Source organism: Anguilla rostrata, chromosome 9 (assembly GCF_018555375.3).
Source record: "Anguilla rostrata isolate EN2019 chromosome 9, ASM1855537v3, whole genome shotgun sequence".
Lineage (NCBI taxonomy): Eukaryota > Metazoa > Chordata > Actinopteri > Anguilliformes > Anguillidae > Anguilla > Anguilla rostrata.
This window is the reverse complement of record NC_057941.1, coordinates 26,147,804-26,172,204: the sequence shown is the minus strand read 5'-3', so window position 1 is coordinate 26,172,204 and position 24,401 is coordinate 26,147,804. Positions and strand designations below refer to the sequence as shown.

Below are 24,401 nucleotides of genomic sequence, written 5' to 3'. Positions count from 1 at the left end.
TAACACCTTTTAAATCATTTTAATTGTGGATTGTTGGGCAATTGAGTGGTTGCATGGGCCAGCAGTAACCCCCTAGGTTAACCTTCCCATGACCAACCAAAAATAAAAATAAACACAAGTAAACGCAAATCCCAACAGAGTTTGAAGCAGACCCGTGCCTTTGGGTCCTGCTGGGCTCAGGTCAGGTATCTAGGGCTTACCATGCAGTCACTGTCGTACTATTCAACGTAATGCATTTTGTACATGTCCTGGCAACATTCTTTCAAAATTCCTTCAGCAAAAATAAACTCTCTCATCAAATCATAAAAAATGTGTTCAAAAACTTGCTTGCACTGCAATGCTCTTTGCCCCAGTTCATGATACGGTCTCCAATCTTCCCACACACAAGGAAAAGGGCATGCGTGTTATATTCCCACACACAAGGAAAAGGGCATGCGTGTTATATTCCCACACACAAGGAAAAGGGCATGCGTGTTATATTCCCACACACAAGGAAAAGGGCATGCGTGTTATATTCCCACACACAAGGAAAAGGGCATGCGTGTTATATTCCCACACACAAGGAAAAGGGCATGCGTGTTATATTCCACACACAAGGAAAAGGGCATGCGTGTTATATTCCCACACACAAGGAAAGGGCACGCGTGTTATACTCCCACACACAAGGAAAAGGGCATGCGTGTTGTATTCCCACACACAAGGAAAAGGGCATGCGTGTTATATTCCCACACACAAGGAAAAGGGCATGCGTGTTATATTAGAGCCTAGTGCCACAAGGGGAGGGCGAGCCTTACCTTCCACATAAGGGGTGGGCTCACCGATCTTCCCGCCCACTTCCTCCGCCGACTTCACAACCTCCATGTCCAAAATGATCACCACCCGTCTGACAGACACACACAGTTTAATTAGGCTCAAAATTTCAACAAAAAAAAGTAATCAATATGATGCACACACACACTGACAGATTCACACCAGTGAAGATAAATGAACGCCCGACTCCAATTAGGAAGCAGATCATATTCTGAATTAAACGGGTGACAGGTGGGCAGACACAGAGACGCTCGCTAAAAGATGACCAAAACGCTCGCGAGCGGACAGGAAACCCGAACAGCCGGCCTGAAGACTCGACAGACACGCGTCTAATGGGCCAAACTGCCGTCAAACTGAGCGCCTAAACGAGCGATGGATCTCCGCGGCGTAGGGAAGCTGCCCTCGGTGAAGTGACGGGACCCGCAGTGCGGAATCTAATGCCGGCTCTGCTGGCGCAGGAAGCCGTGATGAAGGGATTCATTTAGCCTGATCAGCATCGCTCGCCCGCCCGCCCGCCCACTACCCACCCGCCCACTACCCGCCCGCCCCCTACCCGCCCCGCAGGAGCCACCGCGCTCTCACATGGACCGATGGAGACAGCCGCCGTGATCGTATCTGGCCTACGATCATGACCGAGCCCGAGGAATAAGGGGACAATGCGGGTATAAAGAATAAAGTGAACTGCGAATAGGAACTAAGCTACGTACCTCCCGTCCTTCAGCGTGTTGGTCACGTTCTTCTTCACCAAGCAGATGCAGTTGGGGGCCATAACGTCCTGTTCAGCCAAGGAGTTCAACTGCGTGGACAGCATGAAGGCTACAAAGAGAGAATGCACATGAAGAGAACACTCCAAATCCCAGGGTTCTGCATTGTGACATCAAAATCTCATTAGCCAAGCACAGCCTACTTACAAGCTGCCTAGTTCCATTTGATTGCTTGTGGATCCTATTAGTAGCAGATCATCCATCTTGACACTACACACGCAAAGGTTTTTTATATGTGTGTGTGCATACTATTGTGCATGCATGCTCTGGACCGGCACCCTTACGTTTCGGTTGGCACAGGGCCATCATGTGGTCCTTCACGCCACTTCTTTGTACTACTTCAAACCACTTTAAAAAAATTGTACACAAGTTGTCAATAATTGAAACAGCTTGAAAGGCCACATATACAGGCAGAAGCCCTGGGGACATTCACGTCGCGGCTTTGTGCAGTAATTGTGAGACTAGATGAACTACAAGGGTCCGGCCTCGTCATTACCTGTTCTTAAGTGTCCAAATTTCTACATACATTTAAATTATGGTTTATTTTCAGGCAAAATGTGCACTGCTTAAATCTATGAGAGAGAACAGTCTTTTCATTGCGTTTTCTTCTCCCCGCTCCCTTGGGGAAATCTGTTCACTGCTCCTTTCCCTGCTCTGTGACCAGTCTCTCTCCCGGCCGCTCTCTGCTGTTTCTGGCCATGAAAGCGATGGGAAACAGAACGGTGCCTCTGTTGCACATGACCGGCTGCACAGCCTAGTGTTTGTCCAAGCGGAACGGTCAGAAGCAAAATGCCTTTCTGAAGGCACTGGAGATTCCAGCATAACCTAATGTTATGCTGTTCCCTCCCATTAAAAATATTTGGTGGTCTCGAGTCGACCTCATCTCACGTCTCAAACTGAAAAGCTCCCTTCCAAAACAGAAGCACGTCCGTCAGCAGAAGACGAAGCTGTGCTCAACACCCTGATCTCAGACCTTCGCAGAAGGCTTATCCCGTCCACCCGGCGTAAGGATCAGTGGATCCTCAGAGGTCCGACAGACATTCTGAGAACGCGGTTTGGTTTCAGATTACAAAGCCAGGAAAAAAAGACTGGCGTATGAAATGAACCGTTTAGAAAGGTTAAGAAACTGAATTAAACCGATTCATCAGCTACTGCTCTCTTTGCTGCCGACACCTCCCTGCCCATTCACCCCCTCCAGAACAGCCAACTTCCCGCGCACGTACACCCTCTAAAGGAGAGGCCCGGGGCAGGTGAAGGTGTGCGCCCCAGTGCTCCTCTGCGTGATCGGCAACACGCTCCGCTACTCACAGGACATGGTGTACAGCCCGTCGCTCATCATCAGCCGATACCTGGCGGGCCCGGTGCCCCCGTCAATTTTACGGATGTTCTGGATTAAAGAGAGACAAGCGCATTTGTAGAAAAATAATAATAATCATCATCCGATAACAACACACAATGCAACAAGAGGATTTCATGGAATATTTCATTTTTACACAATGGACACGCTTCTTTTTTCTGATTTATCAGGAAAAATTTAAAGCAAATGTCACCAAGGGGAGGCCTTTTGGCTTTACTGCAGAACATGCTCTCCTTCTGCCTGGCTATGTAGTGTGCACACCCAGGTCCCTGCCTTTAGTCGACACTGTGTATGAAAGGGTATGACAAAGCAGTATTCCCTGGTAGTCAGGAAAAACCAAATCCCTGCAATACAGACTTATTTTTCTCAGAGGCGAGCTTTGTTCATCCCACGACTTTTCTCGTGGCTTACTAAATGCACAGCTTAAATGTCAAAGAACACTGATAAAGTTTCATGCAAAAAAGTGCCATTAAAGTGCAAGCAAACTTGAACGTGCATCCATGCCCAGACACGGCACTTACCACCACTTGCAGCATTGGATTGGGTACCACTGACCCTTTTGTGAAAGCCTACGACAGAACGGAAAAGTATCACAATGTGCAGAGATCACAATAACATCCACGTATAATTTTATTTTCACAATGAAATAAAAGTATTTTAAATGTCGGCCGTTACGATGGTCGTCTCTGTCATTACTAACTACTGTCGTCATCGGCACAACTTCAGCTGCTGCAAGCTAGTTAACTTAATCAGCTAACGTTAGTTGCCTTCCCATTACTGTAACATTATAGTCGAATTGTCAGCAGCGAACTGTCTATTATAACGTTAGACACTTTTGCAAATAAGCTTATCTAACGTTAGCTCCTAGCAAGCTAAGTTTGATGTCATCATACATTCATCAAACATGGCTAGCTAGCTAACTTGTAGGCTCCAGCAAGTTAGCTTTGATATACCGCGAATTATTCAGTTAACTAGCTGGCTAGCTAATGAAAATTATTTCTCACGGAACAATGCAATGGGGAGAGCGTGAAGGCCCTTTGACATCAAAGTCAACAACGTTACATAGACAACATGCATTCCACTTTTGCAAGCGTAATACATTCACCGAAGTTACCTTAGCTAGCCAGCTAGGTTACATTACCCATTATACATCGATGGTGGGTCAGCTACGTACCTCAATGGCTCCTTCTGTAAGCTTCACACTCATATTTTACACTGAAATATGATTTATTTGTGTATAGCTTTTGCAAACACGTAAATCTGTGTCTAGATATATCCGCTAGCTAAATACGACACTACTCCTTTCTCCTGTGTCCGTGGCGCCAAGTTTAGCTCAGAACGCGCGAGATTGTTCATAACTTCACTGACGTCAACGCGCCAAATTCTTCCCGCACTTGTCTGGATTGGATACTGCCGCTGTTTTTCCCGACGTAGACCAAGAGCAGTATGCGTCCACCAATCGTTTTATGTGCCTCCATTTAACAATTCTTTGTGTCCAATAAGAGCCCATCCACATTGCTACATTCTGCACTGTTACTCGTGGACAGTAAAATTGAAACCCAGGCGGAAGAGAAACAGCACTGACAGACAAAGCCATGCGACCCAGTTTGTATTAGAAAATAGGCATTTCAAGAACCAAAATGGCATCAAGCTTTCACAGTTACTCATTGACCAGAGTCTCTGTTCATGCTGGTCGGCGCCGCTCATAGTAACTTCCTCCAAACATAACACATCTGATTTTTATTTACATGGTTTTAACGTCATAATAATGGATCTTCCGTGCCTTGAATGGCATGAGCACGTTGAACAGAAATGGAAACGGCTGTCCATTGACCAAAAGAAGGCTTTCTCCACTCTGTCAGAAGTAGATGCCATATTCGCCTTTGGACAGTCACTGCTGAAGTGAGTGAAAACTTCTTTCCCCCCGCATTGCACTTCCCCTTTGGCTCAGAAGATACAGTAGCTTTCGCTCATACAATACGGGTATGCACTGTTATAGCTTGTGATTTTGGACAACGCAAGAGGCGTCTAGTTACTGTAGCTAGCGAACTAAATCTTAATTTACGGACATAATCAATAGAGTTAATTCAAAACGAGACATCGCTTTGGACCTCAAATGCGTTGTGAATTGAAGAGTGTAAAGAGTACTTTCAGATCGTAACATGGCAATCCGTCCTCTCACTCGCTCTATTTCATCAGTCTTCTCTTTAAGCTGTGGTCTGACTCTCCTCCCTACATCCCATACAGCTGTAGAGACTTGCAGGTCCTGTGTGGTCTCTCAGAAGGCTTCCAGGTGCAAAAGAATCCACAGAGCGCTGGCACATTCAGAGAGCGGGGAAACCTGAGCTTCAAGGCACGGGACTACGCTGCAGCTGTTTCGCATTATTCCAAGGTTACACCTCTCTCCCAAGCCATCAGACTAAATATTCAATATGAGCCTGCTGAGTCAGCAGGACAGAGGTATTGGGGTAGAAGTAGGAAATTGGTTCCTTTTAAGAGGCAGACTGCAAACATCTTGGGCATTGTATATTCTGCTCATGTTGCTAAAGTATGGTGTGCTGGGAGGATCCAGCAGGTACTGAGGGAATTCCACAGTTTTCAGACTTTGTTTCATACCTAAGAATCTGAAGATAAGGGTGGAGGGGGGGGCGGACTAAGATAGTCTTGTGTGATATGGTATTGTAAGTCTGCACCACAAAAAGCCCAGTGATTTGAGTGAGTCTGAAATATCTGTACTAACAATGTACAGCTGGGAACTATTACTCATATTCACAGTAAGAATAAGTCTTAACAATGAGAGTTTTTTCCTCGTTTATGAGTCATACTGTTATAGAGCCCCAAAAAATGACCCATTTACACACTTCACCGCATTCTCTCTGTGTGTCTCTCTGTGTGTCTCTGTATCCTCTCCTTTCCCTCTCTGTCTCTCTCCACACTTTCTTTCCCTCTCTGTCTCTCTCTCTCCCTGTGTAGGGTGTGTGCCATGCTGCACAGGGTGGAGAGGAGTTATCACTCTGTTTGGCCAACCGTTCTGCTGCCCTCTTTCACCTCTCCCTCTACCAGGTAATGTAGGTTCTTTAGTTATTAGTTATTCAAGTAACCAGGTTACTGTGTGATTGATCTAAAACCATTGCAAATATACATCGGGCCATTGCTCGCAGAGAGTAGAACCTTTATGCACTTTCTGTTTCTGTGGCTATACACAGTGCACATATTAGAGTTTTTCATTATGTTTTGGGAAAAATAAAAATAAATAGTCTTGTGCTTGTTTCCCCTAGGAGTGTCTTCAGGATATCAGTCGGGCACTTGGCCAGGGCTACCCCAGTCACTTACAGCAGAAATTGCTGGACAGGAAGGCCCAGTGCCTGAAACGCCTGGGGCAAAGAGCTCAGGACAAGGAGCACGACATCGATAGCAATGTCAAATCCATTAGCACTGAGCAACGGCTGCCACAGGCTTATGGGCCTGGGATGGTCTCTTGTGCATCCCCTGCAGTGTCTCTCCAGTTCAGCCCCAGCAAAGGGCGCCACCTGTTGGCCACAGAGGATATAGCGGCTGGTGATGTGGTGCTGGAGGAGAGGGCGTTTAGCTGCGTCCTGATTCCTGGTGGCTCTCCCGTCGCCAGGCCAGAGAAGGACAGATACATGGAGGTGAGGGATGGAGGGATTAACACGGAGGATCAGCACTGCCACCACTGCCTGCGCCACACTCTGAGCCCCGTGCCCTGCCAGGGCTGCAGCTATGCCCGGTACTGTGGGGAGCGATGCCAGCGGGATGCGTGGGAAGGGCACCACCGCTGGGAGTGCCCGGTTGGAGGGGAACTGAGGGCTGCTGGTGTCCTGGCTCACCTAGCACTGAGGGTGGCCTTGAGGGCAGGACTGGAGGAAGTCCAGAAGGCCAGGGGCAATGGAGCCCACCCAAGCCCTGTTCCAGTTCTAGAGCCAGCCAATGAAAATGTCAGCAAGAAGGAAGTCGAGAAAGAAAAGGGCAACGAGGAGGTTACCCACGGCAAAGAGATGTCGAACATACCAGAGGTTTTACAGCTGGGGATGGGTACTAGTGGAGGTCCTGAGTCTTGTAACGGCACCCTAATTCAGGGCTGTGACCCAACTGGCCGTTACCAGGGCAACTCCTACCTTTGCATCCATCACCTGCTCCCGCACCTGTCCGGGCACGAGCCGGGCCTGCGCTTTCTGTGCGCGGTCACCATGGCGACCCTGTGCCTGAGACTTCAGGAGGTGGGACCGCTTCCTGCAGCGTGGGGGAGAGGGACTCTCCTGGGCGATGAGCGGGGCAGCCAATCGCAGAGCCCAGAGGAGAGCGGGGGCGGGACTCCAGAGCTGAGCATGCTGGGAGCGACCGCACTGAGACACATGCTACAGCTGAGGTGCAACGCCCAGGCAGTGACCATGCTTAAAGATAAAGGTGAGAGACTGTATAAGACAATCGTGGGGCGGATAGGAGAGGGAAGGTTGTTTGTGTATGGGGGTTCAGCACGTCCTGTGGACCAGGGATGCAGACATCTCTAAAGAAGTGCACCGATATGCCTGTTAAAATACAACAAGGGTTAAAGAGGTTAAAACGCAACACCAGGTACTTGTCATTGCTGTTTTTTATTCTGTATGTAAATTTAAAAAGTGTTATCTGGTGACACAAATTTGCTGAAAAGCGCAAACGCAAACATGGATGCCGTGCAGTAGCACTTTCGATGTAACACCTTAAATTCAGAAAGCTGATCTCAGCATGTCAGCGGTGTGGAAGTTCTCCAGGTTTTCATAAAACGACAACCGAACAGATTGCGATGTCTGCTCTGAGAAATGTTCACACCCAGGAAAAAAAAAAACTTTAATGCAATAAATATGATTGAGTGTATGAGCAGCAGCCATGGCAGCGCTCCTGTAAATTTGATTACAACAGTCCAAGGGCAAAAAAGAGAACATGAAACAGGATATAATTTATTTCACTGTATACCCAGCCATTTTCTTTTTATAGGAGGTGTAGGTTTTTGATTTAGAGCTGGCAGACTCTCCCAAAAACCCCTGGACGCCACAGGGTTTTCTAATGAGAGCAAAGGAGGATAAGGATGTCAGTGCATTACTGTTTTTAATTTGTTAGGCTTTGTTCTGCTACGCTTCCTACCTGGGGAAGCTGGAGCACTGAACACTGCAGCCCTGTGGACCCATGAGTAATTTGCTATCCGGATGGAAGTGGGACAAAACGAATGCGTTTTGTGCGTTTGTGCGAACGCACAATTGAGAATGGTTAGACTTGCATTCGGGTGATGGTGACCCTGGGGTGACCCTTGTCCTTGTCCCTGTCCTGCCCCTTCCAGGTTCGCCGGGCTCAGCGGTGCAGTCCATCCAGGAAGTGCGCGTTGCCACGGCGATCTTCCCCACCCTCAGCATGCTGAACCACTCCTGCAGTCCCAACACCGGCGTCTCGTTCGGGGCGGACCCAGCCCCCGGCCGCGGCGTCACCATCACGCTCCGCGCCACTCGAGCGGTCGGCGCCGGGCAGGAGCTGCTGCACTGCTACGGTGAGAGAGGCCCGGCCTCCCGTCCGCCGTCCTCCTCTTTTACTCCTGCTGTTCTCCTAGTTTTGGGATGCCTGGTTTGGCTCATTGGCGCACTGCTGCGAGCGCGGCCGTCGGTTGGGTAGAGCACAGCCAAGCGCGCGGTCTCCCCCTAAGGAGCGCGCGACGTCGGCCTCCGCTTCTCATCGCGCAGCAGTTCGCGAGTCATGCTTGCGCAGACGTGAGTCAGAGGAAGACCCTTTGTGGGCAGGTCACCGGGCACAGCTGCGTGCGGCTGATGACCAGCGGGGGTCGCTAGAGCGCAATGTGATCCTGTCGATCCTGGGCAAATGAAAACCTCCTTTCCTGAGCGATACTCTTGTGCAAATCTGAGATGTCCAAAATTCACTCTTTTCTTGAATAATTGTAAAAGGATCTGTCATTACAAAACAACATCTGGTTTTTCATTTGTTCATATCAGTCTCCTCTTCTTCCTGCCTCTCTCTCTCCACTTCCCTCTCTCTCTCTCCCTCTCCCCCCCTCTCCCTCTCTCTCTCTTCTTGTCTCCCACTTTCCCAGGCCCTCACTATACCAGGATGCCCGTGAGAGAGCGGCAGAGACTCCTGCAGGAGCAGTACTTCTTTCTGTGTCAGTGCACTGCCTGCTGCCAGGAACTAGGGTCAGAGGTCAAAGTTCAGGGTGCAGCCGCCACCCCAGAACTCCATTGCGTGCAGTGTGGATCCGCCCTGCAGGTCAGCTTCCTCAGCTGGTCTGGTGCAAATCTGTGTGCATGGTATCGCTCTCATGCGCAGGCTAACCCACTCCATTCTGATATTAGTCTGGAGTCACCCCCATGCTTATGCTAACCCACTTAAACTCTGAAAGGACTGTATTATCAGGTGTGATGGTGCAGTTTCCACTGCCCTCTCAAGCGAGAGCTTCGAGTCTGAGGCTAATAATATGGAAAACGCTATGAGAACTCACTTAAGTGAAGCGAATGCCTAATCATTCGGACGTAACGCTGAATGCATGGCTTGTGATATCCGCGTGTGGCTGCATCCAGGGTGGAGAGGATGAATACGTCTGCTCCCGGTCCTCCTGTGACTTCCAGCTGTCCCAGGCTGACCTGGCCCACAGACTGCAGGGCCTGCGGGCGGAACTGGACCAGGCAGAGCGGCTCCTTGAGAGGGACAGGCCAGGTAAGGAGGGGGCCATTTCGAGGAAAGTCATGTCTAACCTTATCTTTTGAGTTATTGTAAGTAGAATGTTTGGTTTGTTTTTCAATAAATGTGCATATATTAACTGAATTCTTCTGTACCTAAAGTTTTTTTTAAAACTACAGGTGGCCTAATACCTTTGGCCTGTACAGTATGTATTACTATATTTTTCTGTGTCCCTGATGAAAGCACTGTGTCCTTCCTGGCTGTCCTTCTTCCTTCCATCTGTCCGTAAGATGACGCACTCAGGAGGCTGCAGGCAGCCAGCGGTCAAGCCAGCCGCTTCCTGCCAGAGACCCACCCACTGCGGGGAGAGCTGGCCGACACGTCGGCGCGGGCGCACGCCGCCACGGGTGAGACCGGCGCGTCCGTGTCACGGCCCCGCCCCCTCGGGCACGGGCCCCGCCTCCTCGGTCACGGCTCCGCCCCCTCAGGCACGGGCCCCGCCTCCTCGGTCACAGGCCCCGCCCCCTCAGGCACGGGCCCCGCCTCCTCGGTCACAGGCCCCGCCCCCTCGGTCGCACTCGGCGATCGAGAACCGCAGCTGAGAGAGCTAACGCTTAAAGGGCAAATTAGCCTCTCTGCATTGTTTAACAGACTCATCCGAGTGGAGCCTGAAATTAAGTTCTGACTGAAATTGAGTTCACTCGGGCCAAAAAAGAGTCAAGCAATTTAAAAAGTTACCCACGGGAAAGTCATCGGTTGGATGAGACAAGTGCACACGAGGAGAGAGTCCTTAAAAGACTGATCCATAAGCACTGGGCTAGTCCACCCGTCCAGTTTTATTATTTGGTTCTCGTGACACATCTTGACGATAACAGATACTGTATATTGTTGGTGTGCTTTTAAATGGAAAGTAATATTTAGGGCACTGTCTGTCAGGTGGCTGTTGTGTGAGGGTGGGCCCCACTGTCTGATACCCAGTCCGGACCGTGCCTGTGCCAGCAGCTGGGCAGGGCGACCCACACCGCGTTCCCTGAATGGGCTCCAGGTCGGGCGGTGTGGTTTAACTTCCTCGTGCCCCCCCCCCCCAGGTGACTGGCGCCAAGCGGCAGCTCAGCTGAGACGCAGCGTGGCGGCCGTGCGCGCCCAGTACGGGAGCGAGAGCGTGGAACTGGGGCGCCAGCTCTTCAAGCTGGCACAGCTGCACTTCAACGGGTAAGGGCTCTCAGGCCGGAATACCACCAGGCTTGAGCAGCTTTATTTCTATATATTATCTTTTCTCGTCGATTCATTTGGCTGATCCTCTTACCCTGGCTATCTTACTGTACAGCACTTTTCTGGAGTGTAAAGTATCAACTGCAAGTGCAGTGATGGCGACTTCACTCACTGTAGCAGTGGATAAAATATTTAATAATTTAAGCTTCTTTTGGACTCATTGTAAAGTCTGAATTAGGTCAGAGTGCATTATTTCACATCAGAGGTGGTCAGCCCAGGTCTTGCAGAAGTACAGTATGTGCTGCTTTTTGTTGTTCTTTCATCTGAAAGCCAATGATTACGTAGTTCACCTGGTTCAAGTAGTTAATTTTTCCAGATGTAAAAAAACAGATGTAAAAAAGTTCTGTCTCCACCCCTCTCTCTCTCTCTCTCTCCCCATCTCTCTTACTCTCTCTCCCTCTCCCCCCCTCTTTCTCACTCTCTCTCTCTCTCTCTCCCATCTCTCTTACTCTCTCTCCCTCTCCCCCCCCCTTTCTCACTCTCTCTCTCTCTCTCCCCTCTCTTTCTCTCTCTCTGTTCTCCCTCCTCCTTCTCTCAGTGGAGAGCCCCAGCCAGCCCTCTCTGTCATTCCCAAGGCTCGGCGCCTCCTCTCCCTGCACTGCAGTCCCTCCTGTGAGGAGCTGGAGGAGCTGCAGGCCATGGAGGACTGCCTGCAGGGGGTGCTGTGATCAAGAGATGGACCTTGCAGAAAACGGCAAGGCAGACATGCCATTGATACCAGAGCATCTCACACTGGAGGGAATAATGACTGTCAGAGCAGCGGTGCAATAACAACCACTGACTCTAGCATTCAGCTTTACGAAAAAAATAAACTTTATATCATGCATTTATATCATGTAATGTGGCCTGACAGTACTCTTTGTTTTGCAGCAAGGCTGTTGTATGTTCTGCATTGTGTATAGTCTGATGATAAAATATGTTCTGTTAATACTGAGGAGTGAAAGTGAGTTATTGTTGCCCAGCTTTGTGTCAGCGTTTAGTATTTGACATTAAAACCAATACGCCAATGCAGAAACAACAGAGTGAGTGAGAGGGGTGGAGGGGCTGTCTGTCTGCAGTTGGAAACAGACTGCCTGGGCAGAGTTCCCCTGACTGAGCTGAGTCATTGCTCCCAACTGACTCTGCAACCCTGTAATGAGTTTTCCGGAACATTTCGCAAAGGATTCCTGAGCCCCTAACAATTTCCAGAAAGCAGCCAAAGAGCGGACCGTAAGCGCATGTCAGTTACCCGAGAGAAGCGGAGGCTTTTCGCAAACGAAGCGGAGGGTTCAGACAGCAAGCGGCGGATAAATTTACTCTCCGCCAGTTCAAAAATAAATAAAAAAAACACAGACGAATAAAACTCAGGAAAAAAAAAAAGGTTATTTCCATGGACACTTCTCCAGTCTCTCGGGGACAGTGAGAATTGTGGAGGAGAGATGTGAGCATGAGCCTGTCAGTGCACGCATGTTGACATGCTCTGTATAGAAACTCAGCGAACAACTGATGCGAAACAACTGAAACGCTACAAAACGACAGGCGTTTTGATGGAGACCGACTTGCTTGTAACTCAGTGTAACGTGGAAAATCATCACCGATCTGCAGATTGATACACTTGTAATATTTTCTACAGGATCATTTTAGTCATTTAAGCCATTATAGAACCATCAGTAGGTGAACTGTTTCTGATAGACGTGGGTACAGTTAATATTGCAGTCCCTGAAAAGCTTTGCCTGCTAGATAGGCCAACTTGTGTCCTTAACTGAAGGAGAAGGGTGGGGTTTCACGGAACGCAGTCAAGAATTCTCACTTGTGCATGTAAGTACTTGACACGTGCATAAATGATGACCTTTTCATATTTTTGCTGGAGTTCTTCATACACGGATACTAAGAGCTGCGTAGACAGAAGTTATGATTATTTCCCAGCTAATATGAAGCACTTCAGGGACATTTATTCTGCCATGTTATGGTCCTTGAAAATATTTCTCGATGGAAGGTCGTGGAAAACTATAGAAAATGCCTATAGGACTGTCCTTGGTAAGTCAAGGAACATTGGCAAAATATTTTTTAAAAAGCTCACTGGTTTGCACATTACTCTCAAAATTCAGTGGGCAGTGTTGTACACACAAAATATTTTGAATGTATTGTGCCTCAAAATAGAAGGTTACTATTGCAAAATTTGCTAGAAGTTAGCCCTGACTAAAAATAAATACTTGAAAAGCATACTTTTTTCCTTAAAATGTAATTGACAACATTAATGTGAATTTAACAGCATCCCTGCTGTCCTATATGCATTTGACTCTAAGATGTTATGATGAGAACATTCCCCAAAGAGTCTTAGAACATATTTATTTAAGTTTTGCCAGAAAGTCACAGAAAAATTTTCCAAGAATTTCGCATACAAATGTACTGATAACATTTCGAAGGGTTAGCATTTAGCCACGGGGGATGTTTGTCTATAACACTTCAAGGATATTTTAATTGTAAGTAATGAAAAGCTGGATCTGTTCAACATTGCTAGCATCCTAAATACTTTTTGTTTAACCTGGAATATCGAATCTGAATAACATAACTGAATAACTCCTTGTGATTTAAAAATAACGGTCAAAGAAAATGAAGGAGACCAGACAAATTTGTGCTTAACCTAACTTTCCAAGAATGTTCTGGGAACCAAATATTGTTTGCTAGGTTTTCACTTAGAACCTTAACCTAACGGGCACAATGGACACTTTGCTGTTAACAAGCAGCCAATCAACAAGTTTCCAGCACCTTCTGTTTTGGCCCAAGCCACGAACCACCACGTGCAGGTACCCTGGAAAGCTTTGTCTGGTAGAAAGGCCAGCTTGTTCTCTCTACCAGCCAGTGCTAGCTTTGTGCAGCAGGAAGTGAAAACTAGCACTAGCAGTGAGGTGACATACCCGCCACAGCTCATTTTTCACTGGCTACAGGCTCTCGCCAGACACTTTAAACGTCCTCTTTTCTTCCCACTCATGCAGAGTTTATTTGCACATCACAAGGCGTGGAATGACAGGATGTTTATTTTATAATGTATTTATTTTCATGCTTCTCCTTCTTCCTTCGCGAAGCTATTTGTCAACGTGATATTCAAATGCAAATATGATTTCATGTCGGGAAGGAGCAGTATTGTTCAAAAAGACAATTTAAAGAAGCCTAAAGAATTCATGAAATGAAAGACAAAAGCAAGCCGAAGAAAATGAGTACTTTATATTTCGGATCTAGCTTTTCACAATTCCGTGATTGTCAGTAAGGTAATATGCATATGTGAGAATATGCTAAAAAAAAATTTAAATGTTAAAATACGCCAACAGCTGTGGTTGAATGCACTCAGTGACATTTCTGTCTGGATTTAGTGTCCAAGTGTCCATGCATGATGTGTCGCGCTACTCATGTGCCACACATCTTCATCCGTATAAAACATCTCTGCATTTAAACTGAGGGAGTATGCTGGTTGTCACTCATGGGGCTGGCTTTGTAACATTTGATTTGAGTTGTACAGAACTCACACGGGAGCTCAGTTTGGGCCAGCTGTGAAGGTAGCATGGCTGTGGCGGGTCAAAGAGAGCAGGTTAACATGTTGCATATTGTCAGTGTCATAAAAAACACTAAAGTCCTTTTTTTGTCATTTTGCCAAAATGAGAGAATTGTCATCCAGCTCCATGTATTGCCAATGTTTCTTAACTCAGCCAAATTGTTGTTCAAAACAAGTAAATCATAAATGGAACGAAAGAAGCCATTGCTTTTCCTGAGAATTCCAATTCTTTTTGGAGATACGAGGTTTTCTGATGACACTGACAATATGTGACAATGCGTAGGTAAAATGGATCTCATCCGTCCAGTCGTTGGGCTGATCGTACATGCTAAGTGTGAGAGTCCCCGCGCTGTTTTTCCACACGCGCGCGTGTGTGTGCACAGTCCCGTGTCCTGCGTGTAGCGTGCAAAGCGTGTCCCCTGCCCCGGAGCGGGTGCGCCCACCGCTGGCGTGAACCGGCACGCTCAGGCCAGGTCCCGCGGGTTCAGCACCTTCCCGATGAGCAGGAGCGCCCCCGAGGGGTCGTCCCGCACCAGGAAGATGAAAGGGCGGTTCACGTTGAAGCTCAGGGGCAGCAATTGGCCGTTGGAGGCGGGGGCGGAGCCGGCGGACAGGCTGCCCTCGGGGCCGGTCTCCATAACGGCTTTCTGGTGCACGCTGCTGACCTTGGCCGCCTGGGTAGTGATCTTCTCCAGGTCTGTCTGGGCCAGCCACTCTGATAGACCTGGAAAAGAAGAAGAAGGAAGCAGGGAGAAGAGGGGCGTTGACTGATGATGTCAGCGGAACCGTGCACGGTTCGGTGTAACTCGACACCCCATCAAAGTAAATGTGCCGGAACGTGTCCCTCAGTTTTAGTACCATAGAACACGTAAAAATCTACCTTCCAGAATAATTTCCCAAGTTTGCAAACCACAACACTCACCCATGTCGGACAGGAGAGGGAGCACGTCGGAGGAATACTCGAGCTTGAAAACGGGGAGAGTGAGGTCGACCTGAACGGAGTGGAGCGTGTTGTACAGGTCCTGCACAAACTCGGCCGTCAGGCTCTCCTCTATCAGGCTCATGTTCTTTGTGACGTCATCAGGCAGGAAGAAGACCATGCTTAGGCCCCCCTGCATGGCCACTTGGGCAACCTGGAGGAAAGGGACAGAGAGGGAGAGCAAAGGGTTAACCTCCACATTAACAACGCAGGAGAAAAAATGCTGACAGAAAGCGTTGAGAGCTTAAGGGTTTTTCATTTCATAGTTTCAGTCGTGCAGTGATAAATTACACGGACCGTATCAGTATTATTCATTGACTTTATATAACAGGCAGCCAAGGAAGAAAGAATAGGCATGAGATATGAATCTGACAAAAATGAGTGAGAAGGTAAACAGGCAGGAATTAGAAAACGAGGACAAGAGAGCAGGAAATGAAACTAAGTGAAGCGCAAAAATGTTAAAGTCGCAAATTGAGCAGTGAGGGGGTGGACAGATCAGCCGCAGCAGGAGTTAAAGGGAGATGGAGAGAAACACTCACTGTGCATCCAAGGTCTGTGTCAAAGCCCAGCCTGACTGGGTACCTGTCCTGTTGCATCGTGGGAACTTGAGTTGCTGGTGCTCCGTCCACCTGGAAGTTCTCCATCTTTCCAGAGTTGCTAAACCGGGTCACCCATTGACCTGCAGCCAAATTGCAAACAAACACCGTGGCACCCTTATAAAGAAAAGAACCCAGACTGGAACCCACAGTAATGTGCATTTCCCACAAATAAATTGTCAATTAAATTTCAGTTGACAAAATGCATATTCTGTACTCTTAGATGACCAGTTACTTGTATAAAGCACTCAGAAGACCTTGCACTCCAAATCATAACTAAAATGATTGGTTAACATTACACTAACATACTCATAAAACAGAAATAGAACTGATAGAGTTGTAACATGAGCCATTTTAACATTTATGACAGTATTCCGTACTTTTGGCATAAATAAACATAAATTACTGTTTAATAAGCATTTTCTATCACATACAGCAAGCAAACCTTTCTCCTTACAGCACCACACATCAACAAGCTAAAAGCGGCAAGTATTTAACTCCAAAAAAACAATTTTGAACTTAAACTATGTGTGCCTGAAGGAGAGGATTACTCTGTATAATCCCCCTTCCTCTTCTGTTATCCTCTTGTACTCTGGAATTCTGCTACCTTTGAAGTAAGCGGCTCCCACAGGTACCACGCCCGGATTCCGGGGGAGGGATGATGTCAGGAAGTGGTCCACCTTGGTGCCTGTCTGCTGCTTGACCCAATCGTTGATCTCCTTCTGGTCGCGGGCTCCGCCCATCAGCGCCTTGGGCCTCACCCCATACTGCTTCTCCACCGCGTTCAAGTACTCCAGCTTGAGACGCATCTCTGCACGACGGACGGGCCAGAACATGCAAGCGTCAACTCAGACCTGTCAACCAACCTGGAGTCTCCAACACCAGACTGTCAGATCTCAGGAGACCTTAAAACCCTCTCACCTTGCAGTCCGGGAACAGCAAGTTACTATCGCAGCTACAGGCACAACAGGGACTCAACTGTTAAAACAGTGGTCAGATTTTTAGAGAGCCGTTTGGAACTGTGATATATATTTCACACACCTCTGGTTGTCACAGGAACCACTTCCCTGGGTCTCTTACTTTATGTTTGAATCGCCAACTGCACCTTTGACCTGCCTTCAATCGGTGAATGCAATTGGTACAAAAATACTGGTTAAGTCACAAAAAGTTGGCAGGTTCCAGTCATATGACTGGATATTGAACCAAGCAGCTGATGACAACCATGACCATAAAACCCACTACCACTGACATCTAGAGGGCTCTATAACAAGCATGGGACAAATGTATACTATCTATTCTTTAGGGATTAATGGACACAGAGCTGCTCTATCTGTCCGAGTCATTTCTTTAGAAACTACTAATTCAAAAGTTACCAACGTGAGGCCACTGATATCTGCATATTAATCCCAAATCTGTGCAAATGTAGTTATTGCCCTCTAAGCAAATACCAATACCAGTATTTCACCGCAAATTAACTTTATACTTTAACTGCTTAAATATGCGTAAGATATGCAAGAGTATTCTCTTCAGTGGCACGTTGAAAAATATTTATTGGATTTTAATTACTCATAAATTCAAGCTTTGTTTCTCTTAAAATATATTAGAGGCAGTGAACTGTGCCAGAAGTCTTGTTCAGAACCTACGCAGCGTGGGTAGATCTTTTTCTAATAACATATTACCCGTCATGTAGCTTCTGCAATATAAAGCCTGTATTACTCATGATCCATCTGACAAAAAAGATAAAAATACAGGCACACAGACTACATGTATACTAATAACACATTAATCACGCAGCTACTGTATAATAATGAACAGTAAAACCCTGTAGATGAGGTGCACTGGTATATACAGTCGGACACAACACCTTTATTAATTAAAAAATTGATAAAACCTGCATCTCAGACATGAATCCATGGTATATGTTTCTCATGAACAATCTAGCAAAAAAAAACCTAAAAATGCAGACTATGACCATATGAACAAAAATACAGTATAATGCTTAATGCTATCATGTAATATACATTAAAACCTGCAACCTGTTTATTGAATGAAAAAACTGATTTTAAATAGGTGTACCTTATATGTGGTACCTTATACACCAGGTATTATGGTATGGATTACTCACAACACAAAAATACAGACACACAGAGAACACACACTCTCATGAAGAGGACGGATGGTAAAGACAGCTTCTCCCACCAGTGTCGGTGACTGACTGATACACAGACCTAGACAGGCAGAGAGACAGAGACCTAGACAGACAGACAGACAGACAGAGACCTAGACAGACAGACAGAAAGAGATCTAGACAGACAGAGACCTAGACAGACAGAAAGACAGAGACCTAGACAGACAGACAGAGACCTAAACAGACAGGCAGATGGACAGACAGACAGACAGACAGAGACCTAAACAGACAGGCGGACAGACAGACAGAGACCTAAACAGACAGGCAGACGGACAGACAGACAGACAGACAGAGACCTAAACAGACAGGTGGACAGACAGACAGAGACCTAAACAGACAGGCAGACGGACAGACAGACAGACAGACAGACAGAGACCTAAACAGACAGGTGGACAGACAGACAGAGACCTAAACAGACAGGCAGACGGACAGACAGACAGACAGAGACCTAAACAGACAGGCGGACAGACAGACAGAGACCTAAACAGACAGGCAGACGGACAGACAGACAGACAGAGACCTAAACAGACAGGTAGACAGACAGACAGAGACCTAGGCAGACAGGCAGGCAGACAGACAGATGGACAGACAGACGGGGACTCACTCCTCTCCAGGTAGACGCGGGAGGCGGAGCTCAGGCCCTTCCCTGGGGCGCGGATGGAGGACAGGAGGTCTCTCAGCGTGTCGTGCAGCTGGCTGTCCTGCAGGCTGTGGTAGCGCAGCACGCGGTAAAGCTGCTTCTCCGCCTCGGGGGAGGCTCCTGGGGGGCCCATCGCCAGTCACAGGGGGAATAACACACGTCACAAACGCCTTGGAGAAGCTGACCTGCTGCTGACTAGCAAATTCTCTTTCAGTGCGGTAAATTCAAGATATGGATTCATATTAAAACATTAATATGTGTAATGATAGTAATATGCATATTAATATGCTTAATTATATTAATTAATAGGCATACATTTACATTTGTGAACTTGAATCTCAATTAAATTTCTGAACCTACTGAATGGAAAAGGAATTGACCTGAACTCTACTGAGCAGTGCATGAATAAAATTATTGCCAGTACTTGTAACAGAACTTGCAGTAGTCTAACTGATCAAAGTAATTATAAACAGGAGTAACACAAATCCATGTGACCATGTGACTACATGTCCAAGATATAGTTATTTACAGTATGTAAAAATGTCCTTTTCTTTCACTGTTTCATAATTTTATTGAAAAAAGAACCACAATTCTGGCAATCAGTTAAGTCTCACCACTGCCCACTACAGCACTGGAGGTGCATTGTTTTGGTGTTCAAAGAGGGTGTGTATTGGTACTGCATTGGTGCTTACAGATGCTGTAGAAATGGGGTTTTCAAACTCAGTCCAGGGCACCCACTGTTTAGGCTATCCTGTGGACATTTGCTCTTCATAGGCATGCATAGCTATGTCTGACATTTTGTTGCCTTAGCAGCGCACACAATCCTCCAATACACCTCTAATCCTCCAATGCCCAGTTAAGAACAAACAACAGCTTGTTACAATTCAGAGGTTGCATTTATGATTAGATTAGAAAGGATCAGATCACCCATGGAGAGTTGTGTGAGAGCAGCGGAGATGGTGATGGGGGAAAGGAGGAAGCTGGCTGGCGGGTCGCGTGTGGCCAGTTGCCGGAACAGGTTGTAGCCAAAGTCAGAGGTGGCGGCAGCCATCTTGGTTTTGGGTGTGGTAAACAGCTCCACTGGCTCTTCTGCGCCATCCTCTTCTGGCTCAGACTGGATCGGGTTCAGCAGCAGAGCAAAGGTACCGTGAAAACGATTTCAGTTAGAGAGAGAGATGATTACATGTCTGGGAATTGGGGTAAAGGTACACGATGATGAGGGAATGGGAGAAGGAATAAACAGAGTAACAAGATAAAGCTTGCTCAATACCTGTGTGTGCAACCCTCTTAATCTATTAATTGCCTCCTCATTACTTAATGGGCTCCCTAACAAATCACAATCCACAGTCGTGCTGTACATCATTAAATTAAATGATTTTTAAGGCTCATTCTGATCAGAGCAATTAGAAAGTTGTGTCTTGTGCGGAGAAGAGCACAAAACAGGTACACTCGAGGAGAGACGGAGAGCAGGCAGCAGAGATGGAGGGATGGGGAAGAGACAGAGGCTCTGAGAGACTCAGATGGGGTCAGTCTGAAAAAAGATGAGTGAGTAGAGTGAGAGAGCGTGTATGGTGTCTGGGAGGGCTGCTGTCTCACCAGCTGAGCATGGGAGAGGGAGAACAGAACCCCCAAGCACAGCAGCATGCTCATCCTCTTCATCCTGGCTCCTGTATCACTGGCAAACGCATGCACACACACACATGCACGCACACAGGCACACACACATGCATGCGCGCATGCAGACACACGTGTGCACCCACACACACACACACACACACACACACACACACACACACACACAGAAATGGCAGTATTTACTAAAATTATTAACAAACTTCTTGTCTACAACAGGATCCAAGACCAAAAGGTTGATATTGTGACTATAAGCACAGTGTTCGCGATATATGAGTTTAGCAGAGTATATCTGAAAAAAAAAAGAGATTTTGGCAGGCAACCATGTCCTTAAGAAACGCTGACACATAGGACATAGAAGACTTCATTATTTCCAGCAGTAAGTGATGTTCCATTAAGGGTTGCGTGTGTGACCTGCCCCCTCCAACCCCCCCCCCCCACCCCCCCACCCCCCACCTAAAAAAAGCTCACAGATATAGTTTTGTGTGAGCTCTTCGCTCTTCCTTTAGGGAGAATTGAAAGTCTAAGGCTGAGTGTGTGTGTGTGTGTGTGTGTGCCTGGGTGTGTGTGTGTGCACGTGTGCGTGCGTAAGTGTGCATGTGAGCACCTCTGTGAGCGTGTCTGTGCACAAGTGTGTGCACGCCTCATGCTTACAGTCTTGGAAATCAATGCCAAGGTATTGAAACAGAAGAGGATATTTTGGTCTCAGTTTCAGCTCTGTGAAAGCGAAGAGCTGCATGTCAGAGCAATGCTCCAGCACTTTCAGCTCCCGCTGGGTACCCTACAGACAGGGAAATTAAAGGTGAAATCAGACCCAGCGTAATTCAACAGGCAGCCAGCTCTGCTCCACGAGAGCTCTGTGTGCAAAAATGCTCTGTTTGACTTGTGCAGTCCATAGGTGATCTTCAGGACACAAAGTTGGAAAGGAAGCCTCGGAGAATGCTCCGTGCCAAACAAAGACAGGCTGTAACTGATTACATTGCCTGCATAATCTGGCTTCCTGTCCAGAAATGAGAGGCAAGACTAGCAGAATGTTTTCGACAAGGACTGCCAAAAGAATGGCTCAGGCCCCAACAGTGACTTTCTCCATTTCGCTCAGCACATCTGGATGTCATTGAGCTCCGCTGAAGGTTTTCTGTTGAAAAAATGCCCATCCTTGAACCACAGACAACCCCCATCCCCTCCCCTGCCCTTCCCTCCTTTCCTCTCCTCTGCTCCCCTCTCCTCTAATCTCTCTCCTCCCTCTTCCAATATGCCTGCTGGTCAACTCCAGCATAACCACTGTGGCTAGTAGCCTGCTCTGTACCAGCCTTAGCGATCAATCGCATTTTTTTTAATTGTGCAAAATGCACATTGGTTCACTGTCACTGTGTTTGCGTTACGTTCCTTTCGAAATTGTTTTAAATGTTTGATAACTTAATTGATATTATTTCCACTGACCAAAAAAAGTAATTGTGCTCGCCTAGCACAAACAAAAATAAATACATGTTATCCTATTGTCGAGTTTATTTCACGTTTCCATCATGTGGGAAATATTCACCAGTAAATTGGTATGACCATCACCAACGTGGAAACAATAACTCGTGAAAGTGAAGGCATTGGCACTGCGTATTACCTCTGTAATTACCTTTATTCTGTTTTCATCCCATCAACGCACAATTCTTGCTTGCATTCATAAAATAATGTATACGTTACATTTGAAAGGCCACGACGTAACTGAGATGGAGCAGTTGCAGACCAGAGGATAGCCTATACGGATTCGTTGAAGTGGAACCCAAGATATGGGTAGGTTATTTCATATTTTATTATTTTTTAACTGGAATCGCAGCAATGTAGAGATTGTGGTATCAAAAGCACAATAAAACACAGGCGCTGACTTATTTTCGTTTAAATTCACAGTCTGATTTTTAGTTTTCTATTGTCACCCTGCTGTAGGCTAGTGCAGAGATGCTGTTTGGCATTGGCATTGACTTCAATAGCCTAATTATACAACGTAAGGTTCGAAAACTCTTGATGTCTAACAATTTTCTAAATTACAATTTCCAAGTGAAACAACTTTTCTTTGTGCGTGAATGCACAAATACATCATGGAAATTACAAAGATGTATGGTGGCATTTCTTTGCTTCATTTAAAATCATATAAACTTCTTCACGTTGTCTTCACGCTTTATCTACGAGACAACAAATTAACTGAAACCTCATTCGACCTTATCTTCCACTTCACAAACAACTTTGCGGATAACTTAAAATGCTACTAACCTCCAAGCAATGGTTGCGCGCGCGTGGCTTTGCCTTCTTCAGACAAATTATTACAGACTAAACTGGCAAAGAACCGGTCCAGTTCACCACTTTATTCCAAAAGCTCGGCGCCTATCCCACCCTCGACTGGGCTATGACGTCGCTGCAGGCTCTTTTCCAGATTAAATAACTGATAGGTCTGGCACGCCCGAGCATGCACCATACGCTTTTCCCAATGTGTCTCCATAGGACCATTCGCCGTGTAGGCTGCTGGAAACTTATTTACTAAGAGAAACACATGTACATTTAGAATCATACATGTAGAAACTTTGGGCGTAGACAGTTTAAACGTCTATAGTTCAAAGGTTCAAAACCAAATAGAAATTAAAGACGTACGCAGTAAAATGTTCGTATACACAGTAAACTGCTTATTATTCCATCAACTCAAGAGTAAATTCGATCCATTTTAGACTAATATAATATTAAGTCCGTTCGAGTTAGTTCAGTATTTTACTCTGTAGGAATCAAAGCTACTAAAATCACAATTTGGGTTGGAAGGTTAGAGGGCGGAGGCAATGGTCTGTGAATTTGTGGTAAATATTTCTGAAAGATGCGGACAGATGACGATTCGTCCTAGCCACGGGAATTTCTCCTGGCGCTGATTCTAGCTCAAACAGTTCTGTCGTGTCCCCTTTCAGGAGATCCAAAAGGACCTTGTAGATTTAAGCTGGTACACCATACAAACTGGGAGCACAAAGTTTCTACAAGCACACTAGACAACAATCAAAGGAAATTCCAGAAGAGATGAGCGAAAAGGTTGTTGAAATGTATCAGTCTGGAAAGGGTTACAAAGCCATTTCTAAGGCTGTGGAACTCTGCCGAACCACAGTGAGAGCCATTATCTCCAAATAGAGAACACTTGGAACAGAGGGGAATCTTCCCATGAGTGGCTGGCCAGCCAACATTTCTCCAATGGCGCAGTGCAGTGACAATTTCTCTAAGAAGTCACAACAGATCCCAGAAGAACTTTCGAAGAAGCGCAGGCCCGTCTAGCCTGAGCTAAGGTCCGTGTTCATGACTCCACAACAAGAAAGAGACTGGGCAAAAACGGGATTCGAGAGACTGGGAGAGTAGCAAGGTGGAAGCCACTGCCAACCAAAATAAACATCAATGCTTGTGTCACATTTGCAAAAAAACACCTAGATGATCCCCAAACCTCTTGGAATAATGTTCTATGGACAGATGAGTAAAAAGTGGAACTACAACATGTTTGTTAACTTTGAAATAATAATTTTGAAAAATGAGTTTTATATTTACTCAGGTTCCCTGTCTTACATTACATGTTGTACCAAGATCTGAAACCATTCAGTGTGAAAAATATGCAATAATACAGGAAATCAGGAGGAGGGCCAATACTTCTTCACGGCTCTGTAACTATAGGCCAATATTGGCCATTTCTATAATTGCAAATGCAATTGAATAGTTAGAAAGTGCAATATATGTAAGTGTTTTTATTTAATATATTTTTTGAATAAACCATTTTGTTTTCTTGTAAATTAATATGGTTTTGCACTACTAGTATTTACATTATAGCAACATCTTTATTTACTGTAGATGATAATGGAAATATTATACATTACTGGCAAGGATTTGCTCGTAGAGAGGATTGTTTTGTACATATTAGATTTATATTTTTTCTTTAGAATTGTGTGCTCAACAAG

General features: G+C 46.3%; 3 protein-coding genes across 6 annotated transcripts in view; 1 reads left to right on the top strand and 2 right to left on the bottom strand.

Moving 5' to 3' along the window:
• rpa1 (replication protein A1) overlaps nt 1–4,308 on the bottom strand; it is a 50,661-nt gene extending 46,353 nt beyond the window's left edge. Inside the window, exons 1-5 of the mRNA XM_064351397.1 lie at nt 4,106–4,308; nt 3,453–3,500; nt 2,883–2,961; nt 1,518–1,626; nt 795–883 (exon numbers count right to left, since the gene is read on the bottom strand). Coding sequence (XP_064207467.1) covers nt 795–883; nt 1,518–1,626; nt 2,883–2,961; nt 3,453–3,500; nt 4,106–4,138 — 358 coding nt within the window. The 5' untranslated portion in view covers nt 4,139–4,308. The remainder of the gene's footprint in view (nt 1–794; nt 884–1,517; nt 1,627–2,882; nt 2,962–3,452; nt 3,501–4,105) is intronic.
• Nucleotides 4,309–4,439: 131 nt separating this feature from the next.
• Nucleotides 4,440–11,812, top strand: smyd4 (SET and MYND domain containing 4). The gene is made up of 10 exons (XM_064351396.1): nt 4,440–4,833; nt 5,179–5,323; nt 5,905–5,994; nt 6,210–7,356; nt 8,264–8,467; nt 9,023–9,195; nt 9,507–9,642; nt 9,897–10,013; nt 10,695–10,818; nt 11,417–11,812. The coding sequence occupies exons 1-10, from the start codon at nt 4,700–4,702 to the stop codon at nt 11,544–11,546; spliced, it is 2,400 nt and encodes a 799-aa protein (XP_064207466.1). The 5' UTR covers nt 4,440–4,699; the 3' UTR covers nt 11,547–11,812.
• A 1,377-nt stretch (nt 11,813–13,189) lies between these two features.
• serpinf1 (serpin peptidase inhibitor, clade F (alpha-2 antiplasmin, pigment epithelium derived factor), member 1) lies at nt 13,190–22,862 on the bottom strand. Of its 4 annotated transcripts, none has more exons than XM_064351399.1 (9): nt 22,702–22,838; nt 21,097–21,223; nt 20,407–20,485; nt 19,738–19,924; nt 18,775–18,930; nt 16,590–16,793; nt 15,926–16,065; nt 15,330–15,540; nt 13,190–15,131 (listed from the first exon to the last, which is right to left on the bottom strand). In XM_064351399.1, the coding sequence occupies exons 3-9, from the start codon at nt 20,467–20,469 to the stop codon at nt 14,872–14,874; spliced, it is 1,221 nt and encodes a 406-aa protein (XP_064207469.1). In that variant the 5' UTR covers nt 20,470–20,485; nt 21,097–21,223; nt 22,702–22,838; the 3' UTR covers nt 13,190–14,871. The 4 variants fall into 4 exon arrangements, with proteins under 4 accessions (XP_064207469.1, XP_064207470.1, XP_064207468.1 ...); XM_064351400.1 differs by having other exon boundaries at nt 20,407–20,477; XM_064351398.1 differs by lacking the exon at nt 21,097–21,223 and having other exon boundaries at nt 22,702–22,862.
• Between the last annotated feature and the right edge of the window lie 1,539 nt (nt 22,863–24,401).